This window comes from Artibeus jamaicensis, unplaced genomic scaffold (genome assembly GCF_021234435.1).
Source record: "Artibeus jamaicensis isolate MK-2021 breed Jamaican fruit bat unplaced genomic scaffold, CSHL_Jam_final contig_525, whole genome shotgun sequence".
In the NCBI taxonomy this organism is placed as follows: Eukaryota; Metazoa; Chordata; class Mammalia; order Chiroptera; family Phyllostomidae; genus Artibeus; species Artibeus jamaicensis.
Genome location: NW_026521874.1, coordinates 4,223,742 through 4,244,183, shown reverse-complemented (window position 1 = coordinate 4,244,183; position 20,442 = coordinate 4,223,742). Strand labels below are relative to the sequence as shown.

General features: G+C 40.9%; 1 protein-coding gene across 2 annotated transcripts in view; it reads right to left on the bottom strand.

Annotated features, from left to right (window-relative positions):
• The window catches only part of ATP2A2 (ATPase sarcoplasmic/endoplasmic reticulum Ca2+ transporting 2), a 53,373-nt gene extending 33,307 nt beyond the window's left edge, over positions 1-20,066 (bottom strand). The window contains exons 1-5 of one of the 2 annotated variants that reach the window (XM_037144655.2): positions 19,383-20,066; positions 18,652-18,669; positions 18,486-18,568; positions 6,549-6,653; positions 2,426-2,564 (exon numbers count right to left, since the gene is read on the bottom strand). In XM_037144655.2, the coding sequence (XP_037000550.1) occupies positions 2,426-2,564; positions 6,549-6,653; positions 18,486-18,568; positions 18,652-18,669; positions 19,383-19,500 (463 nt within the window). In that variant the 5' untranslated portion in view covers positions 19,501-20,066. The remainder of the gene's footprint in view (positions 1-2,425; positions 2,565-6,548; positions 6,654-18,485; positions 18,569-18,651; positions 18,670-19,382) is intronic. The other variant, XM_053669836.1, reaches the window with a different exon arrangement.
• Positions 20,067-20,442: the final 376 nt, after the last annotated feature.

The window sequence follows — 20,442 nt, the reverse complement described above, 5'->3', positions numbered from 1 at the left end:
CAAGTCATCTAACTAGAAATCCTCCCAGTATCTTTGAGTCTACATTCTACCCCCATATCCATTCAGTTATCAAAATCTGTTGCTTTGAATCTAAATCCGAGGCTCACTTTTCAACCTATACCTAATTACAATTCCAAGCCAAGAGAGAGACACTGAGAGTTAATATTTTGGGTTGAGACTGGTAAAAACTTTTTAAAGAGTATCCCTGATGATTCTGATATGCCCCCCTGCCTAAGAACCACTATTCATAAACTCAAAATCTTCCCCTCATTATTCTTTTAAAAAATTTTTATTTATTTTCAGAGGGAGGGGAAAGAAGTAAGAAAAAAAAGAGAGAAACATTGATGTGCCAGAGATGCATCAATCAGTTGCCTCTTGCACACACCCTCACAACTGGGGACCTGGCCTGGAACCCAGGCAGGTGCCCTGATTGGGAATCCAACCAGGAGCCTTACGGTTCACAGGCCGACACTCAACCCACTGAGCTACACCAGACAGGGCCCCCTCATTACTTAGTGCCACTGTGTTTGTTATTTCTTGCCCACACTATTAAAATAGCTCACCTCCAGCCTTCCTCATTCTGACCCGTTTTCTACACTAATGCCACAATTCCTCAACTCACATCCATTGTAACAAATGGTAAAATCTGAGTAAGTACTGTATATTAGATAAGAGTGTTTGTCAATTTCCTGATTTTAATTAATTGTACTGGAGTCATGTTAAGAGAATGCCCTTGGATTTTATAAAATAAAACACTCAAGTATTTAGGAGTAAAAGGGCAATGGGCCTGCAACTAATTCTCAGATAGTTCATACAAAAATACGTGTAAGACTGAAATGATAATGTACACATGATAAGATATTAACATTTAGAGAATCTGAGTAAAGGCTATAAAGGTAACTCTTACTATTCCTGAAACTTTAAGGTCTGTAATTATGTCAAAATATAATTTTAAAACCAATGACCAAAACATTCCATTCTAAGTTGTTCTTCTGTTAACACTACTAAGCTACATTAACACACACTCTCCAGCCCTAAGTAGTCAACATGCTGGTACACAGGCAACACTATTTTTTTGCTGGAATAAGAATGACAAAAATTACGGATGACAGACTATCTATGACAAGGTGATTTCCTTTCAGAGGCCAAAACTGCACAGCACAGACCAACAGATATAGCTCATTGAACTCCTATTAAAACAAGACAATAAAGACAAAGCACACCTTCCCCACAAATCAGTGTAAAAGCATTACTGAGACAATTCACAAAAAAGAAACCAAGTAACAAGCATGCAGAGCTCAGAAAGGTGGGAAAAATCATAATGATTTAAATAGTCCAATGTCATGACTCTCCTACCAGAAGACTGGACTGTTCTGATTGGTTCCAGGGGTATTCTGGGCTCCCTGAAAACATGGTACTGATCTAGCCCCATGAGGAAAAGGACCCCTTTGCAATCTGCGGAAAGCTCTGGCCTTGCAGTAGATTCACGAATTCTGTGAAGCCCGCCCACAGAGCCTCGGCTCAGTATAATGTAGAAATATTTTCAATCAGAGCTCTTGGAGTCATGAAATTACCCTTAACTATCAACTTAGTTAGATAGTTTCAAGTATGACTTAACAATGAAGCCAAGAACCCAAATAAAAAACTAGGTAGCCACTAATTAGTATTCTAACTAATTGCACTACAACTAATTGTCAAATTAAGATCATTATCTCATAAGCGATAGTGTGCTATAATGTACCAAAACTAATAAACAGCCCTGGCTGGTATGGCTCAGTGAACTGCAAAGGTCCGCCTGTGAACTGCAAAGGTCACTGGTTCAATTCCCCAGTCAGGACACCTGCCTGGGTTTCGGCTGGGTCCCTGGCTGGAGGCACACAAGAGGCAGCCAACTGATGTTTGTCTCTCTCCCCCTCCTCTTTTTATTTATTTATTTATTTATTTATTTATTTATTTATTTATTTATTTATTTATAAAGTGATAAGCACAAATTCTTGAAAAACATCTTTTTAAAAAATATATCAATAACATAAAGGGAGGTACCAAAACATTGAAATTTTATAGAAGACCTGATTTGTTTGGATGGCACTAAAACCGGTACATAATTTTTTTTAAAGATTTATTTATTTATTTTATTTTTAGAGGGGAAGGGAAGGAGAGAGGGAGAGAAATATCAATGTATGGTTGCCTTTCGTGGGTCCCCTGCTGGGAACTGACCTGCAGGGAACCAGCCTGCAAACCAGACATGTGCCCTGACTGGGAATTGAACTGCGATTGTCTGGTTCACAGTCCCGCGCTCAATCCACTGAGCTACATCAGCCAGGAAAACCAGTACATAATTTTAAACACTTATTAATAATGAGCTTTGAGAAAAAGAACGCATTCAGACACACAATCTAGAATGAAATAAAAACAACAAGCTCACCAGCAACTTCTACAATATCCCCAGGAACGATGTCTTTAGCTTTGATCCGCTGTACGCTCTTCCTGTCCTGCCGGTACACTTTGCCCATTTCAGGCTCGTACTCCTTAAGGGCTTCGATTGCATTTTCAGCATTTCTTTCCTGTAAAAGAGGAAACAGAGGGTAAAAGTAGTGACACATGCCCATCACTGCTTTCCAGCTTAAGAAATCAAATTTTAGAGAGTTCTAATCTAAAAAGACACAGGAGAAGTACTACATTAACAACAGTTGTAGTAAACAATTCACATTTTAAGGTAACAAATACTAGGCCCTTATGAGTTTATATTAAAAATAAGCCCCCTAAGAAGGATAAGGGAATTAAAACCATAATGGGGAAAATGCGTCTACCATGCCTAAGCACATCAGAGCATGGGCCTCACATCCAGACACACACCTACACCATTTAAATACCTGTCTCACAGGAAAGGTGACAGTCTGTAGTTTGACAGCCTAAGTTTGATCTAGACTTCTCCACTTAACAGCTACATGACTGTGGATAATCTACATAACACACAGGTTTACTTGCCTACCAAATCAGTACACTCACAGTACCTACCTTAAGGGTTGTAAGGATTTACAAACTATATATACAAAATTCTTGGATTGTGTTTTGGCACAAAGTAAGTGCCATGAATTATGAATTAAGAAAATCATGTCCTGGCTGGTTTAGCTCAGTGGGTTAAGTGCGGGCTGTGAATCAAAGGGTTGCCAGTTCGATTCCCAGTCAGGGCACATGCCTGGGCTGTGGGCCAGGTCCCCAGTGGGGAACCACACACTGACATTTCACTCCCTCTCGTTCTCCCTCCCTTATCCCCTCTCTAAAAATAAGTAAATAAAATGTTTTTAAAATAATGATAAATTATCTAAGAAAAGTGTTGCATCTCACAAATTTAAGAAATCTCTCCAGTAGTAAAGCCCAATAAACAGCTGGATCCCATCAAAGTACTGCCAGTCATACACCGTATTTCCCATACTATTATACATGAACATATCAAGACTTATAGTCGCACAGGTTTTCTTTCCTAATTTCAAGATGAAAGATGTAGAATCAAAATGAGTCGTGTTGGGAAAAAAAGCTCCAGGAAAGTGGAAGAGAGGGAGGGAAGAAAGGAAGGGAGAGAAAGAAAACCTCGTATGTCAAATTTGTCTTCCCTCCTTTGAAAGAATAAGCACCTGGAGGTTAAGGATCACGTCTACAATGTGCATGCCCAAGTGAGGCAGCTCAATGGACAAAGGATTCTTTTCATTTCTCTCACATTTTGGCCTCTGATCTAAAGCTTTTCGATTTAACCTTTACTTGGACAGAATTTGCTCTCAATCATATGCAATCTTATTTTCTACAGCCTGCTGTAAGAATTATGGTCTACTGTGAAAAATCCTTAAACCTAAGAATTTAGATGACACAACACTGAAGGCTAACGGCATACATGCCTCACATTTTATGTATGCCTCTGAAAAAGTTAAGAAGCCTTAAATTTTGAAAAGTCATTATTTCAATCCCATACCGGATCTGCTTAAAGGATGAGTATATCTTATTGCTTTATAATTAACAGACATTAGAATACTTAACCCTAATTGATTACTCAGTGCTAAAAGATCCTTCAGATTAAGTTCAAATGTTACTCATATTATAAAAGAAACAGCACCACGCTCAGAATTCGATTACAGTCAGAATTTGTTAAATCAAATTCAAAACTAGTATTTCCACAAAAAAATTTCCCCTCTAAATTTATGAGTTGTGGAAGTTATTTCCTTTGCCCCCCCCCCATCAAGGTCATGCCAGGTAGAGTTTAACTGGACCACTCAAAGTTAAGGAGACATTCCAGGAGCACTGTGTTTTGCTCCTACTAAAAACTAGCACAGATACATTTTAACTTAGAAGAATAAACTTAAAGATATATTATCTCAGACACCAAGAACAAAGATGCCAATTAAAAATCACTCAGAAAATCTTCGCCTCAACTCAAATTATCAAAAGAAATATTTAGAGTGTAGGGGGTCGGAAAGGGAAACTTACGATCATAGATTTACAGAGGTTCCACCAAAAACAGTTCAATTTGAGGAAATGAAAATATACCTAACTTACTACAAATAGAAGGATAACTTAGAAGACCTTCTCTGTTCTAGAACTTTACAAATCCCACTTCTTCCGCTCAAACCTAAACTGATCTAAGTGTCACTCCTCAAACACACTTTGTACCTTCTGCTTATACCAATCCCTCTCCACCCAAACTATTTCTCAATAGTTTTCAAATGCGTGTCACCTCCATTAAGAAGCCTTCCTTAATGTCACTGGGCAGAAATATGTGCCTACCCCGACCTCCCAATACTACTTTACACTAGGATTGTAACTTTCCTTACTTCCAGAATGCAATAACCCTCCGGTATTGCCCATACCACTGTGTACTCTGTGTAAATGAAATTAAGACCTAAAAATGTTAATTCTTTTTCTTAACTAAGACAAATATAAAAGTTCTGCAAAAAGTGATGTGAAGTTTTACTTTGGATTTCCTTTCAGCCTGGGTCTGGATCCAAATTTCAGATACCCTATGTGCTATGTGTAAGGCCTTTGGTAAGTCCCTTAATCACTATGAGCTTCAATGTCACCTCTGTCAAATGGGAGTATCATCTGCCTTATAAGATCACTGTGAAGATGAACTGGGAACGTGCATGAAATATCTACCACATAACTAGAATAAATTATTTAATAAAAAATACATATAATTAGCTTGAGAAAGGCAATTAATGCTGTGTAGTGTTTCTTTTCCCTAGATTATTTATAAGAGGATCATTTAAACTTAAACATAAACAATTAAAAAAATAAGGAATTTAGAAAAATTAAAATTTTCTATGTAGGCCATCATCTTTCCACATGAGCCCATCACATAAAGATCAGCATGTTTATTAGTAAGATCAGAAGTTTACACTTTAATAACAGATGCACTCTATTTTACTTAGTCCTCAAGAAAATGACTGTATCCACCCAAAACCTAAAAGATCAATGCTTAAAATGAATTTGAAGTGTTAGCGTTAGTCTGTTAAAAATACATGTAATTTTTCTAAAGATCTTATTTATTTTAGAGAGATGGGGAAGGGAGGAAGAGAGAGAGTGAAACATCAGTGTGTGGTTGCCTCTAGCACACCCCACACTGGGGACCTGGCCTGCAACCCAGGCATGTGTCCTGACTGGGAATCAAACCAGCGATACTTTAGTTCACAGGCCTGCGCTCAAGTCACTGAGCTATACCAGCCAGGGCTACAATACATGTAATTTTTAAAAATCGAACAAATCAACAAACAGTCCTAAGAAAGTTAAAATCCTCAAACTAGGTATGTGCAGAAGAACAATTATGTGAGTTGGGAGGGTTGGGGAACAGGAAGAAACCCCATTTTGTTTCTGAAGTAAAATTAGTTTTCATTCTGTGAAGTAAGAAAGAGTTGGATAACTGAAGGAAAAGAGCTAGGACTTTGTTATGAAAATGATTTAAGATTTAAATAATTTTTATATTGTTTTTATAAAATTTTTTAATTTAGTTTTAGCTAACTGCCTAATTTTAAAAAAATCCAAAGAGAATAAAAATGACATTGAGTTTATTAAGTTTTTCACAAGAAACCACAAGCAAATATAGAGAAAGATACTGGCCGTGGCTGGTGTGCCTCAGTGGATTGAGTGCAGGCCTGCGAACCAAAGGGTTCTGGGTTCAATTCCCAGTCAGGGCACATGCCTGGGTTGCAGGCCAGGTCCACAGTAGGGGGCGTGTGAGAAGCAACCACACATTGATGTTTCTCTTCCTCTCTTTCTCCCTCCCTTCCCCTCTGTTTAAAAATAAAAAAGACAGATACTGGTTCTTAATTTTCTGGTTTTTCTTAAGTAGCTTGTCTCATCCATTGCCCTTAACTCCATGCAACCATGAGCAAAAAGTATGTGTGCAGGAGAGAGCTGTACTAATGCATAAAATACATGCATATTCTAGAAGTTCCAGAGGTATTTTAGTCAAGACATCAGGAAAACAGACAACAGAAAGATGAACACAGTTTAAGTCACATAAATTACTAAAACTTAGCAATGCAGGATTATTTGCTTACCTGCCATACACCCACAATTGCATTGGCTACTAATATAAGTAAAATTACAAAGGGCTCCACAAAGGCTGTAATTGTCTCTTCGCCTTCTTCAAACCAAGCCAAAACCTAAAAGAGAAATGGCACGTGTTAGAACTGTAATGTGTTTTTAGGCTTAGTGCCACTTTATAACAAAAGTGGCTGGCTCTAAAGGAATTACGGCACACAAAGTGTCTTTTCTTACCATCCCCGGAAACAAATAGTGGCATAATACAATGACATAAATGACCAGCTTATGTTTTGTTCAAAATATTTCTTGAGAATAGAAACTATACAACTTCTTAAAAATATCCTTAAGAACAAACTTATTTACTTATGTAACAACTCTATTTTAAAATCTGCCCTGGGTGGTGTGGCGCACCGAATTGAGCGCTATCCTGAGGGCCTGAGAAGTAAAAGGTCACAGGTTTATTCCGGGTCAGAGCACATGCCTCGGTTGTGGGCCAGGTCCCCAGTTAGGGGTGTGTGAGAGGCGACCGACAGATGTGTCTCTCAAGCATTAATGTTTCTCTTCCTCTCTTTCTTCCTCCCTTCCCCTCTCTCTAAAGGTAAATAAGTAAAATCTTTTTAAAAGATCCAAATAGCCCTGGCTGGTGTAGCTCGGTGGATTGAGTGTGGGCCTGTGAACCAAAAGATCGTGGTTCAATTCCCAGTCAGGGCACATACCTGGGTTGCAGGCCAGTTCCCAGCGGGGGACACACAAGAGGCAACCATACATTGATATTTCTCTCCCTCTCTCCTTCCCTTTCCCTCTAAAGATAAATAAAATCTTTTAAAAAAAGATCCAAGTGAAATATTTATAAGGAAGTAAATACTATTCATTTCATATGTATATACTCAGAAGAAATAAAACTTAACCTGTAATCACCAACAACTTTGTTGATCTGGGTAACAGTCATACCAAATAATATCTTGCGGCATAAATTCGTAATAAAAATAACTTGATCACTAACTGTTAATGCCTCACTTCTTTTCATTGGTATTACTGAAGGCTGTCTCAGAATTACTGCAAGGTTGTCCCATTATCAGAAATGTATTTTGAAGGTCACCGTCCAAATGACGTCTAGCTTAGCAGCACAACATTTCAGAAATAATGTCAGTCTAAGATGGTATAACTGGACACAAAATATAGCCCCAAGAAAAATGAGCAGAGAATTAACTTCTAGATCACACAACCGTCACTTCATTGAGATTTAAAAGCTGCAAGAGAGCCACGGTGTACTTCATTACTGAGCAACCCTAACAGAGAATCCAACACAATGAATCTTAAAATAAGGTTAAAATTTTAACCAATTTCTGTAGAAAATTGCCAATCCAGAAAGGATGTTAAACATATCTAATGATTCAGTCTAGAAGCTAAGATTTACCTTTGTTTTTTAACATTGCTTTAAAATGTTTGCGTATTTCACAATAAAACCTTTTGTTTAAAAGGTCTATTTAGTGAACAATAAAAGCACCATTTTTGATACTTTTAATATTGTCAGATATCATTTAGGGCAATAAAGAAGCCATCTGATTATGTACTTAGTATAATATTATACAGTGAGCTTCTTAAATATACCAGGAAACATTTCCTTATTTTTTTTTTAAGATTTTATTTATTTATCTTTTAGAGGGAAAGGGAAGGAAAGAGGGAGAGAAACATCCATGTATGGTTGCTTTTCGTGCGTCCCCTGCTGGGAATTGGCCTGCAGGGAACTGGCCTGCAACCCAGGAATGTGCCCTGACTGGGAATCGAACCGTGATTGTCTGCTTCGCAGGCCCGTGCTCAATCCACTGAGCTACACCAGCCAGGTCATTTCCTTATTTTTTAATTGACTTTTAGAAAAAGACGGGAAGGGAGGGAAAGAGAAGAGACGTGGATTTATTGTTCCACTTACTTATGTATTCATTGGTTGCTTCAACCTTGGGGTATCAGGATGATGCTTTAACCAAATGAACCACCTGGCCAGAGCTATAAAGTGAGATTTTACACAAACAGCAAACAAGCAGAAAGATGGCTAAGGCAAAGCTCAACATGAATTCTGCCAAGTAAAAGAGGGTAACAATGAATTAACAAAAAATATCAATATACACAGGAAAAAAAAAAAACAGGAGACACCAGGACCAGATCCTGATAGATGCCAATCACCACTGACAGCTAGTGAGCCAGGGCAGGCAGAAAACCAGAACGAATATAAATGTTGCTTCAAGCTTTCAACAGGGCATTCCTGGTGTTAAAACCAGGCCTAATGCCAAAATGAAAACCTCTTTAGAAAGTTTTAAGTTTTGATAGATGCAAGATCACAGGTGCTTTGATACTGGCCTTCCAAATATTTGCCAAGGACAGCACATCAGAGATGAGAAACTTAATTAGCTCTTGGGGGAGAAACACTGCTAGACTTGAAGAGTAACTAGGACCTTTCCAAAAGGTCAGTGAAGCATTAGCAACTGTAAGATAAGCCTCGCACCTTGTTAAAGCGGATATGAATTTCCTTTTTGGCAGCTAGACCTGAGGAACCAACTTAGAGCAGTATCTGCCAACAGCTGGAGCGAAGGAAGCGACGAAGGCAAGAAGTGACAGAACTGTCAGAGGAAACCTCCGCTCTGCAAGAAATGTGTAGTTCCCTCGCACAGGTGGATTTTCAATATCGTAATCCTCATCTGACAATGCACCAGCCTTTCTGTCCACTGCATGGCTTTAAATGTTTGTGTAAAAACACAGGCATTCAGAGTTATTAAAAGTTCTACAGATATACTAATTTGTGCTGGTAAGAAACTAGTGGGCAAATCCCTTAGGGTAGAAGAATGGTGCTGAACCCATTAAAAATTGACAACCAACAATTTCCTGAATACTTTTAAAAATGTCTATTTTGAAACCACAAATAACCCTAAGAATTAAATGCTACAGCCCAAAATGAAGACCAACCACTTTTCATTAAAAGGTAAGCAGCAGTCCAGTCAATCATGTTCAAAGCACATTGTGCAGTGCTTCCCGGCTGTGCTGTACCAAAAAGAAAACCTCTCGTGGGAGTGGGAAGGTGGTGCTGACAAATGAAAGATCCGTAAGATGAGGAAGAAGGCAGAGAAAAGGAGAGTGAAACTGGATGAGTGACACAGTATTAGCAAAATACAAGATGCCTTATTAGCATAATAGTACAGCCAGTTCTCATTATGGGTTACCAGAAGTTACACAAGATGTATTCATACAAGGGGAAGGGGGAAGGGGAAATGTTTAAAAAAATCTTTACTGAGAGTAAGTTAAACATAAAAGATGTTTGTACTGCCTTTTGTTCACTGTTGTATCCCCCAGGACCTAGAAGATATCTTATACACAGTTGATGCTTACTATATATTTACTGAATTAGATGCATGAATGAATGAAACAAAACCTCACACAACCTCTAAGATATATGACTCTAAGTGGCAGTATATGAACTTACACATTGAGAGCAAAAAAGACAACTACATCAACGGCATCAAAGGAAAGTGGAAGAAAAGACTACTGCAGTATAATTTTAGGCATAAGAGTTCATTCCCTTTTGCTTTGTGCTGTTTAAACACAGTAGTAACATTATATGTCTTCTGGGGCTTACATTATCCAGCAGGCTCAACGTTTCAAACCTGCCAATCTACTCAAAGTAACTACTTGCTAATGAATGTTTCAACTATGGTTTAAACTGTTTAAATAGGGTAAGATATGAAGTCTTCTAACTGTTACCTATGAGACTGATCTCTGTATAGCACAGTAACTTCTAACAGGAGAGCAGAAAGATGCTGGAGGGCTGAGTTGAACAGGTAAGTTTTAATCCAAGGTTAAAAAAAAATCACATGCTGACTTCCCCCAAGATGGAGGCATAGGTGGATGTGCCGTGCCTTCTCACACAACCAAGTTTAGAGACAACTAAATATTAGCAACAGAAAACACAGCCAGAACACGAAAAATTGAACTTTTCGGAAGTCCGTTAACAACAAATTCTTCAGCCTGACCGGTAAGGGGCGAAACCAGCGGCTGGTGAGGGGTTGCACAGGAGGACTTGGTCAGACGGACTCAGGCGCGGAATCCAGACGCACGGAATCCAGGCACAGGGTTGGACCTAGTGAGCGACCGAGCGAGCCACCAGGCGAGCGACCGCGAAGGAGACAGCGGGGAAGCGGTGCTGTGTGTTGACTGTGGTCGCCCATTTGTGCACAAGCGGACAGGCGAGGGAGTGGGCGGTTGGACCGGGCCGGTGGTTCCCGTGGCAAGCGGCAGTAGAGGGCGCCGCCATTTCCCTGCTCTGACCACGCCCCCACATACAGCGTCACAACCCAGCGACCTGGGAGTCCAAGGCACAGCTTCTCACACTTAAAGGGCCAGAACAGACCAAAAATGGCGCAAGAAGATCTCAAAGCCCCAGAGCCTATAGATCTAAGCGATGAAGAAATAGCAAAACTCTCAGACGCACAGTTTAAAACACTGGTCATCAGGATCCTCACAGAACTGGTTGATTATAGCCACAAATTAGACAAATATATGAAGGCGAAACTAACTGAAATGAATGGAATTGCACAGGACACCAATAGCGATGAAAAGGAAACTGGGACTCAAATCAATGGAGTGGACCAGAAGAAAGCAAATAATGGCCAAACAGAAAAGAGTCAGGAAGCAAGAATTCAAAGAAATGAGGAGAGTCTTAGGAACCTCCAGGACATCTTTAAATGCTCCAACATCCGAATTATAGGGGTACCAGAAGGGGGAAAGGCACAGCCACCAGTGGAAAACTTATTTGAACAAATAAAGGAGAATTTCCCCAATCTGGCAAAGGAAATAGACTTCCAGGAAATCCAGGAAGCTCAGAGAGTACCAAAGAAGTTGGACCCAAGAAGGAACACACCAAGGCACATCATCATTACATTAGCCAAGATTAAAATGAAGGAGAGAATCCTAGAAGCAGCAAGAGCTAAGGGGACAGTCACCTACAAAGGAGTCCCCATCAGACTGTCAGCAGATTTCTCAAAAGAGACCTTACAGGCAAGAAGGGGCTGGAAAGAAATATTCCAAGTCATGAAATCCAAAGACCTACAACCAAGATTACTCTATCCAGCAAAACTTTCATTTAGAATGGAAGGACAGATAAGGTGCTTCTCAGATAAGATCAAATTCAAGGAGTTCATTATCACCAAGCCCTTATTATATGAAATGTTAAAGGGATTTATCTAAGAAAAAGAAGTTAAAGAAACATGAAACAGTGAAAGGACAACAAACTCAGTTATTAACAACCACACCTAAAACAAAAGCAAACTAAGAGGACAGCTAGATCAGGAGTGGAGACATAGAAATGAAGATCTCAAGGAGGATTAGCAACAGGGGAGTGGGAGGAGGAGATGGGGGGAGAAGGTACAGAAAATAAGTAGCATAGACAGTAGATAGAAAATAGATGGGGGAACAAGAATAGCATGGGAAATATAGAATCTAAAGGACTTGAGACACATGGTCATAAACTAAAGGGGGGTTAATGGTGGAGGGGGTAGGGTGGAGGGGAATGAAGATGAAGGGGGGAATAGAACAACTGTAACAGCATAATCAATAAAAAAAATTTAAAAAAAAATCACATGCTGGTGTAAGCTGGGAGACAGTTGTGGTACTGTGAATCAGTTATCTTTCATGTTGGGTAACATGCTGGGCTCTTAATGAGACCATTAAAAGAAAATGAGAGATCATGAGCACATTTTTGAGATAGAGGGCATGGGTCTGCATTCCTCCTCGTACACTCATGCCTTTGGGGACTCTCACTTGTTCAATAAATGAAATTTACATCAAAAAATTTTTGAACAGAAAGTAAAAATTAAACACTTCACAAGAATGAAGAAAAGTATTATAAATAAATGCTATGGCAATTTACTGGGGTAAAAAACAAAAATTCTTCCAGCCATAAAAAAAATATGGCCCTAGCTGGTGTAGCTCAGTGGATTGAGCACCGGCCTGAGAACTGAGAGGTCACAGGTTTGAATCCCAGACATGGCACATGCTTGGGTTATGGGCCAGGTTCCCAGTTGGGGGAATGTAAGAGGCAACCAACAGATGTTTCTCTCACACATCGATGTTTCTCTCCCTCCCTTCCCCTCTCTAAAAATAAATACAACCTTTTGTAAAAAAATATGAATTACGCAGTTTTTGACTGTTGTCTCTAAAAAGCTATCTTAAAACAGGATCGGGACCATTTTGAGATGGTTCTACGGTTCTGGAAATAGTAGTAAAACCTTCCCTTAGGAGTTCATGGGGGAGTAAGTAAAATTAATTATCTAAAGCTTTGATAAGGGTACAATAAATGTTAACTATCATTATTGGTGTTGAAAATACTGTTAGTTTAAAAAACAAGTGCCTAAGAACTTGCTTCTTAGCTCAATGAAGCTGTTTAGTTGCGCCTGTTCTGATGAGCTTCCTAGACTTCTAGACTATGCCCATGAGGAAGAGGGTAAAGAAATAAAACGAAGTCACTATAATCAAACTGTTAAACTCACTCAAGTAACTTGAGGCATAAGGAAAGAGTTTTATTCTTGTTTTAACTAGCCTAGGAACTTTAACTTTTTAACTTTCCAGGCCTTTGTCAAAGCCTGGATGTACACCAAACCTCCAGATAGTCCTGATCACCCACTAAGGAAAGGAGGGCGTTTGCGTATCTGAGTTGTCCGACACCCACTATCTACACCACCTGTCTCCCAGGGGATCACCGTGTCATGCCAATGCAGAGGCTGAGAAGGCAGGACTGAATCTTCTCAAGAATGTCCTTTTTACTCTAAGAACTCTTAGCTTTTCTTTCTTCTTCAGAATACTCTCAATATTGTCTACTTGTATTTCCACTTTTCAAACCCTAAGACCCTTGAATAAATCTTTATCATTTATTTTGGCAAAGCATCCAGACTCTTTGAGTTCATTCAACTCTCAGAATTCAAAAATTAAAAACAAAACAAAAAACCCCCACTGTTCAGGTCTTCTCAAACATGTAAAAGCTAGGTTTTTTTTTTTTTTCATTCCTAAGGAAAATCCCTTTAATGTATTGAGCACCAAAAATAAGTATGTACTTAAGAAGGAATTTGCTGTATGAGTATTCACCAAATCTACTTTAATTATAGAAGGTCCTAATGTTTAAGAAAAATTCAAATAAAATTTAAAATGAAAAAAGTATAAATCAGACTACAACATTTTCTTCTGATGCCAACACAAACCTTATGTGAAAACACTCCTCAATATTTGGAGACAATAATCTTTTGAAAAAGGCAAACAACTACACATACTTTTTCTTTTTCTTCTTTTTTTTTAAGATTTCATTTAGTTACCTTTGGAGAGAGAAAAGGAGGAAGAAAGGAAGATAAACATCAACTGGTTGCCTCCCACACACCCCCACTCAGGGACCTGGACCACAACCCAGATATGTGCCCCAACCAGGAACTGAACCAGCAACCCCGTGGTCCATAGGCCAGCACTCAATCCACTGAGCCACACCAGCCAGGGCAATACTTTCACCTTTCAAACAACATTTTAAGGCAATGCTCTAAATAAGTTAGTTAAACCAATCAGTAAACTGCCTGTTTTCTCTCTTTTTAAAAAATAATTAAAAGAAAACACAGAAAAAAATTTCAAATCACTACATAAAATATCAAACACTTCTTAAATATATTGTTCTGAGAAAACCAAAAATTACTGACCTTAAATATTTTGAAAATGCTTCCAACACAAACTCATCCAAATATGTATTTGTTTTATCAAAAGTAATAATCTGCCCTGACTGGTGCAGCTCAGTGGATTGAGCGTGGGCCTGTGAACCAAAGGATCACGGTTCAATTCCCAGTCAGGGCACCTGCCTAGGTTGAGGCCAGTTCCCAGCAGGGGACGCACGAGAGGCAACCACACGTTGATATTTCTCTCCCTCTCCCCTTCCCTTCCCCTCTAAGGGTCAATAAATAAAATCTTAAAAAAAAAAAGGTAATAATCTAGGCTCTGAAAGCAATTAAGAACCCCTCTAAAAAGTCCAGTAGTAAGAAAAGACAATTATTCAGAAGTAAGTAAAAAGTTGAGAAATGCCGTGGTTTAAGAAAGTTCTGTTAACATTTCAGTGTCGATCGAACTAGCTGAGGTGGGGAAATGGAGGTGGACGGTAGAAAAACTTAATGCAAATTGTTACGGTAGAGGACTTTATGATTCAGACACAGGCGGCATGTGTGGCCCTCCTGCTCACTTCCTTCTCATCTCTTCTCAAGTGTCACCTTCTTAGAGGCATCTCCTGACCACCCCACTTGAAAATTTATCTCCTCACTTCGTTTCTCTTCACAGCACTATCGCATCCAACAGACTGTTATAATGGCATGTTTTACTTACTATGTGTCTACTGGAATGTCAGTTCCAGGTAGGAGTCTTCTCCTATTTCGTTTTATACTCTTCCCCTGGTGTCTGTGCCATGTACCAAAAGTATTAAAAAAAATATTGGATTGGCAAAAACGCTCATTTAGTTCTTTCTGTACAACAGCTGTAAGTAGTGCTTAGCTATCTTCAACTTAATAACAATTTTGTGAGATTGAATTGTGACAGCTGTCATACCAGTGTGCAATAAAAAAAAAACACCCAAATTTGAGAATTTCTGTGCAACCATTTTAATATTGAAAATGGAATAAGATACATAACACTTTTGGCATATTATGCTTTATTATTTCAAAAAAAGTAAAACAAGATTTGTGCAGCGCAGGGAGAAGGTGCTGTCACTGATCAAACTCATCAAAAATGATCTGCAAAGTTTTTTGGTACTACTGACACGATGACCAAATAATCCTTTGCTATGCAGCTGTTTTACGCATTGGAAGATGTTTAGGGGCACCCCTGGCCTCTACCCACTAAAGGCCAATATGTCAGGAGACTGCTGACATACTCAAAGTATCCAAGTGAATAAAATTATTAGTGAAAATAAAGAATGAAGAATTTTACGGAAAAAATTAAAAGGACTTTTTGGACAACCCAATACCTAATGAAACAGTGAAAGAGAGGAGAGGAGGAGAATTCCAGATAAGCAACCATATGTGTTCTATGAATGGCAAAGAGTTCGTGACAAAAAATAAGAGAAAGACAAAATGAAAGGATAGAAGGTCCTAAATGTTAAAATTAAGGAATTTCTAATGTTATTTCAGATGCAATGGGAGATATATAGCTCACCTCTTCCAACCCAGGTGACCTTTAAAGTAAACCATTTTGATGAATATTAGAAGTTAATTAAATTATCCCTACAGGTCACAAGTGTAAAACATTAAGTTTCCTACTTTCTGCCACAGCAAAATATTAACTATGGTTAACAGTTTACTACCTAGTTTGATATTTAAAATAAATCACTAAAGCTTAGTATTTCTTTTTAACTTGAGGAAAACCTAATGATTATCATAGATATAGAACTACCTGTTCACGTCTCCAAAAGGACATGAATAATCCACCAGTTTTTCCTATTAAATAGGAATAAACTGACCACCACAACACTCAGTGCTCTTTTGAAAGATAAAGAAATAAGGGAAAGGTCAAGTAGGATGTAGCAGTAGTGCCAACTGCATGTGAAGAAAATTAATAAACAGGTTTTATATCTGCAATTTCTCAATCAAACAAATCAAAGTAAATTAAGTAACAATACTTCCTAAACACTTTTTTTTTGCATAGCAACCCATAAAATAAAAATGTAGCATAGTTAATTTCTTGAGCAATAATGCCAAGTAGTTACCCAAAGGTAACTTAAATTTCAATTTCAAAACAGCTCTATAACGCTGTAAAAACCCAACACGCTACCTTACAACAAAATTCTTTATTTTAAAACCCACTTGAAAATGCCTAGGAACTATAAACAACTTACTTCAAGGTAAAAATCACACGCATCATTACTTCAAAATGTTAATACACCCTGGCTGGTGTATCTCAGTGGATTGAGCGCGGGCCTGCAAACCACAGGGTGTATCTCAGTGGATTGAGCGCGGGCCTGCAAACCAAAGGGTTGTGGTTCGATTCCCAGTCAGGGCACATGCCTGGGTCGAAGGCCAGTTCCCAGCAGGGGACCCACAAGAGGCAACCATACATTGGTATTTCTCTCCTTCTCTTCCCCTCTAAAGATAAATAAATAAAATCTTTAAAAAAAAAGCAAAAACAACTTTCAAAATGTTAATACAGTCACTCAAACTGATCCCTCAAGAGCTACTATATGACCCAAATAGTCAACAGCTTGTTTACTGGAAATAATGCCACTGACGTTACAACAGTGTCTTGAGTTACATACGCAGAAAAACTCAAGAAGAATGTATTTTACCTCTGGCTTGTTAACACCAGTTGACTGACTTCTAAGAGGTCCCTGATGACCTTACTGAACCCCAGTATTATAACTATCAAAGCTGAGACTATTGAAAATTAGGTAGCCAACTTAAATACAAATATTACCCTGGCACAAATAGATAACCTTTTGGCCCATGCCAATATACTGAAATTAGTTACCCAAACAAATTTACTCCTTTATCCTATCGTCCTAACTGGTTAAAGCAGTAGCTATTTACTGGGGGGACAGTGGGGATTGAAGGGTTAAATTAATTAAGCAGGCATCTAAGAGATAGGGATGATTTAATTCAGGATGTTGAATAGTTTGATTCAGCATTCAATTTTCTTCAATGAAAACCATTGAAAAGAGGACTGATTAATGGCTACACGTCACTTGGCTAACCTGGTGTGATATATTAAAGAACCATGGCAGAATGTGTGAACAGATTTACTCCAAAAAAAAAAAAAAAAGTTCACCTCATTCCACTTTTCCCTTCACCTAAATTAATGTTCACTACTTTCTTTTAGTTCTCAAAATGACCCTCTGTGGTATGGCTGTCTTAAAGACTAAGGTAAATCCCTGGGGCTCACGTACATACAAACATACAAAAGCGAAACCCTGAAGCTTTGTCAATTTTGTGAAGACTAAAGAGAGTACAGCACTGGGTGAATTTACTCACCATCGCAGTTTTTTATAAGCATAAAACACGTTAAAAAAAAAGCATCTCGTGCTTTTAGGCTTAGGAACATCTGTGTCCTATTCGTGACCATTTTTAGGAAAACTACCAAGTTTGCTGCCCAAGAAAAAAAATGCAATAAAAATTAATATTGAATAGAAAAAAATGTTAGTAACCTAGCAATATCTTCACCAACCCCCACCCCCTTTCTTCTGCTCAAGTTCTTTGCATTTCACCAGTTCCTTAGCAACCATACAGGACTCAAGCGGGTAAGCACATACATACGGAACAAGAAAAAATATGATGGGTTTTTTTTTCTTTTAGAGATCTAGAACCAACTGTACTGAACCTTGTTCTCTCTACCTAGGAGTCACTCAAGACAAGGGTCCAAATTAGATAAATATGCCACCCTAAAGGTCAGTGACCAAATTTGGTCAACATTGGTGCCATCACTACCGTCATCATTCTTGTCACTGTCAGAAACAACTGTCACCTTGCCATTACGAGGACAGGAGAGCAACTGGAATATTCCTTTTCTGAGTTCTATTTACAGACTATACAAAGAGCCCAACATCATCTCAGTATGATTTTACACAATAGAAGAACCCCAAAGAGAAAAGATCTTCCAATAAAGAACTTTTTGAGATTAAAACCTGATAAAGCACAAGAACCTGTAAGACCTTGCCACATTAGAGAATAATTTCTAACCGCACTGTACATGTCAGGCATCCGTTTATTTTCTGTTCACGAACAGCTTCAAGTGCTTTGTCTGTAATTTAAAAATACCTGGATTTCAAAAAATTCATGGAGACACTGATTAAATCTCCAAATATGATCTTCTCACCCAACAGACTTCATTTATTCCTTGGTTTTTCATCTATGGAATATTCCCGTTTTTTTTTTTAGAGAGAAAATGAATTGCTTTATACTTACAAAAGATATGCATGCTGCCAGCAATAAAATTCTAACTAGTAAGTCTTCAAACTGCTCAATCACAAGTTCCAGCAAGGTTTTTCCTGTTAGAAACAACAACGTATTCGTTGTAAATGTCATCTTAACATCAACCCACAAAGGCGGGGGGGGGGCATTTTAACCTTACCTTCTTCAGCAGGTAACTCTGTAGAATGTAGAAATTCGCCAGACAGCATGTCAAGAGGAAGAGGGGGAAGAAAAAAACAATCACATGTTAGCACTATCTAAGAGGAATTGCTAAAAATGATCACTGTCTTTGAAAGACGTACGAAGACATATATACATGCAACCATTTTTATTGAAAACCACACTAAAATGGTACCCTAGGAAAATATGCAATACTTGCTATAACCAATGGTCTTAGGTCTACCCCAAAGCGTAAAATCTCCTCGCCACCTAAACAGGGATCCTGAAACAACGAGTCATTTCAGCTATGTCATCACTTCTGCCAGATGTGTGGCTGTCAGTAGTACAAGAACGGTCAGAGGCGGTCTCAATTACTACGACGCCTCATAAACCGGCTGGGGAAGAGAAAATGTCTCGAAGGGCTCAACCCAGCTGCAGGAGACTCGTCCCTCCCTCCGCCGGGCCGGCTGCTGCTGGTGACTAGCCGTGGATCCGGCTGCGTGCGTGGAAGGTCAAGGGCTCGAGCCGCGAGGAGGTCGACAGGAGGTGCAGCCCCGGCCCCCGCACCTGCAGCCCCTCTCCCTCGAGGCCGGCGCGGGGGTTCAACCAGCCGCCCGCGGCCCTCGGCGGGCGCGGAGCCGAGACCCACGAGGTGGGGCCCGGTCAGCCATCTTCCTTGGCTCTCGGGCCCGCGCCCCGCCGCGCGGGGTCCCTGCAGCCCCGGCCACCTACCGTTGGAGCCCCATCTCTCCTTGAGCTTCTTGACCTGCTCCAGGCTCAGCCCCGTACTCTCGTTGACACCGAAATGACCCAGCACCTCCTCCACCGTCTTTGTGTGCGCGTTCTCCATGGCTGCGGGGGCCCGGCCGGCCTCGCCTCCCCGTCCCCGCGGCCTCCTCGCCTCCGCCTCGCACTCGGACCGCGGGCTCGTGCCACCCCGGGAGCCCAGGCGCGGACTGGCGTCGTCCCCTCCTTCTCCGGCCGCTTCCGCCTCGCGGGGTGCTGAATCACCCCGCGCCCCCTCCCTCAAGGCAACCGCCCCTCTCGCTGCCTGGCCCTCGGCGCGGTGCCCTCCCCTGGCTCAGCTGAGCGGTGGGGCGGGGGGCTCGCGACCTTCCCTCTCCTCCTCAGAAGAGAGGGCCTCCTTCGCCCTCAACAGCTGGTCCTCACCACAGGCCGCGGCCCCCTAGCCCCCTCCCCGCTCTCCTAAGGTAATTCGCGGCCCCGCCCGGATTGGAGGAGGGGGCGCCTGGCGGAACCCTGAGGGCAGCTAGCCGACGGGGTGGTGCGCAGTGCGCTCGTCCTGTTCCCTCAGCTCCGCACCCCCGACAGCGGCGGAGGAAACTGCGGCGGAGGACAAGGAGGTGGCGTCGGGGACGGCTCCGCGGCGGCTGCTCTAATAGCATTTATCCGCCGCTACCTCCCCTCTCGCCGCCGCCGCGGCATGTGGACGCAGCTCATTGGCCGAGAGCGCCCAGCGCGGCGCGGGAGGCGCGGCCCCGCCCCCTCCTCCCCGCTCCCTCCCGCCAGCGCGCTCGCGCCCACGCTGCCACGCAGGCCCCACCCCCTTCCGCGCACCGCCCCCCAGAACCCGGATCCAGGCCGCCCGGTCCGGTGCTAGTCCTGTACGCTGTGCGGAGCGAGCTTCGGTCCTGTCCGCTCCCTGCCAGTACTGCTTTCTATGCTTCACCTACCCAAAGAACTAGAATCCTGGGTGGTGGAGGGCTCACAGTGGGCTGTCTGCGCTCGCTGCCCCAAGGGCCCTGCCTGCCCTTCAAGGTCGGCCTCGGGC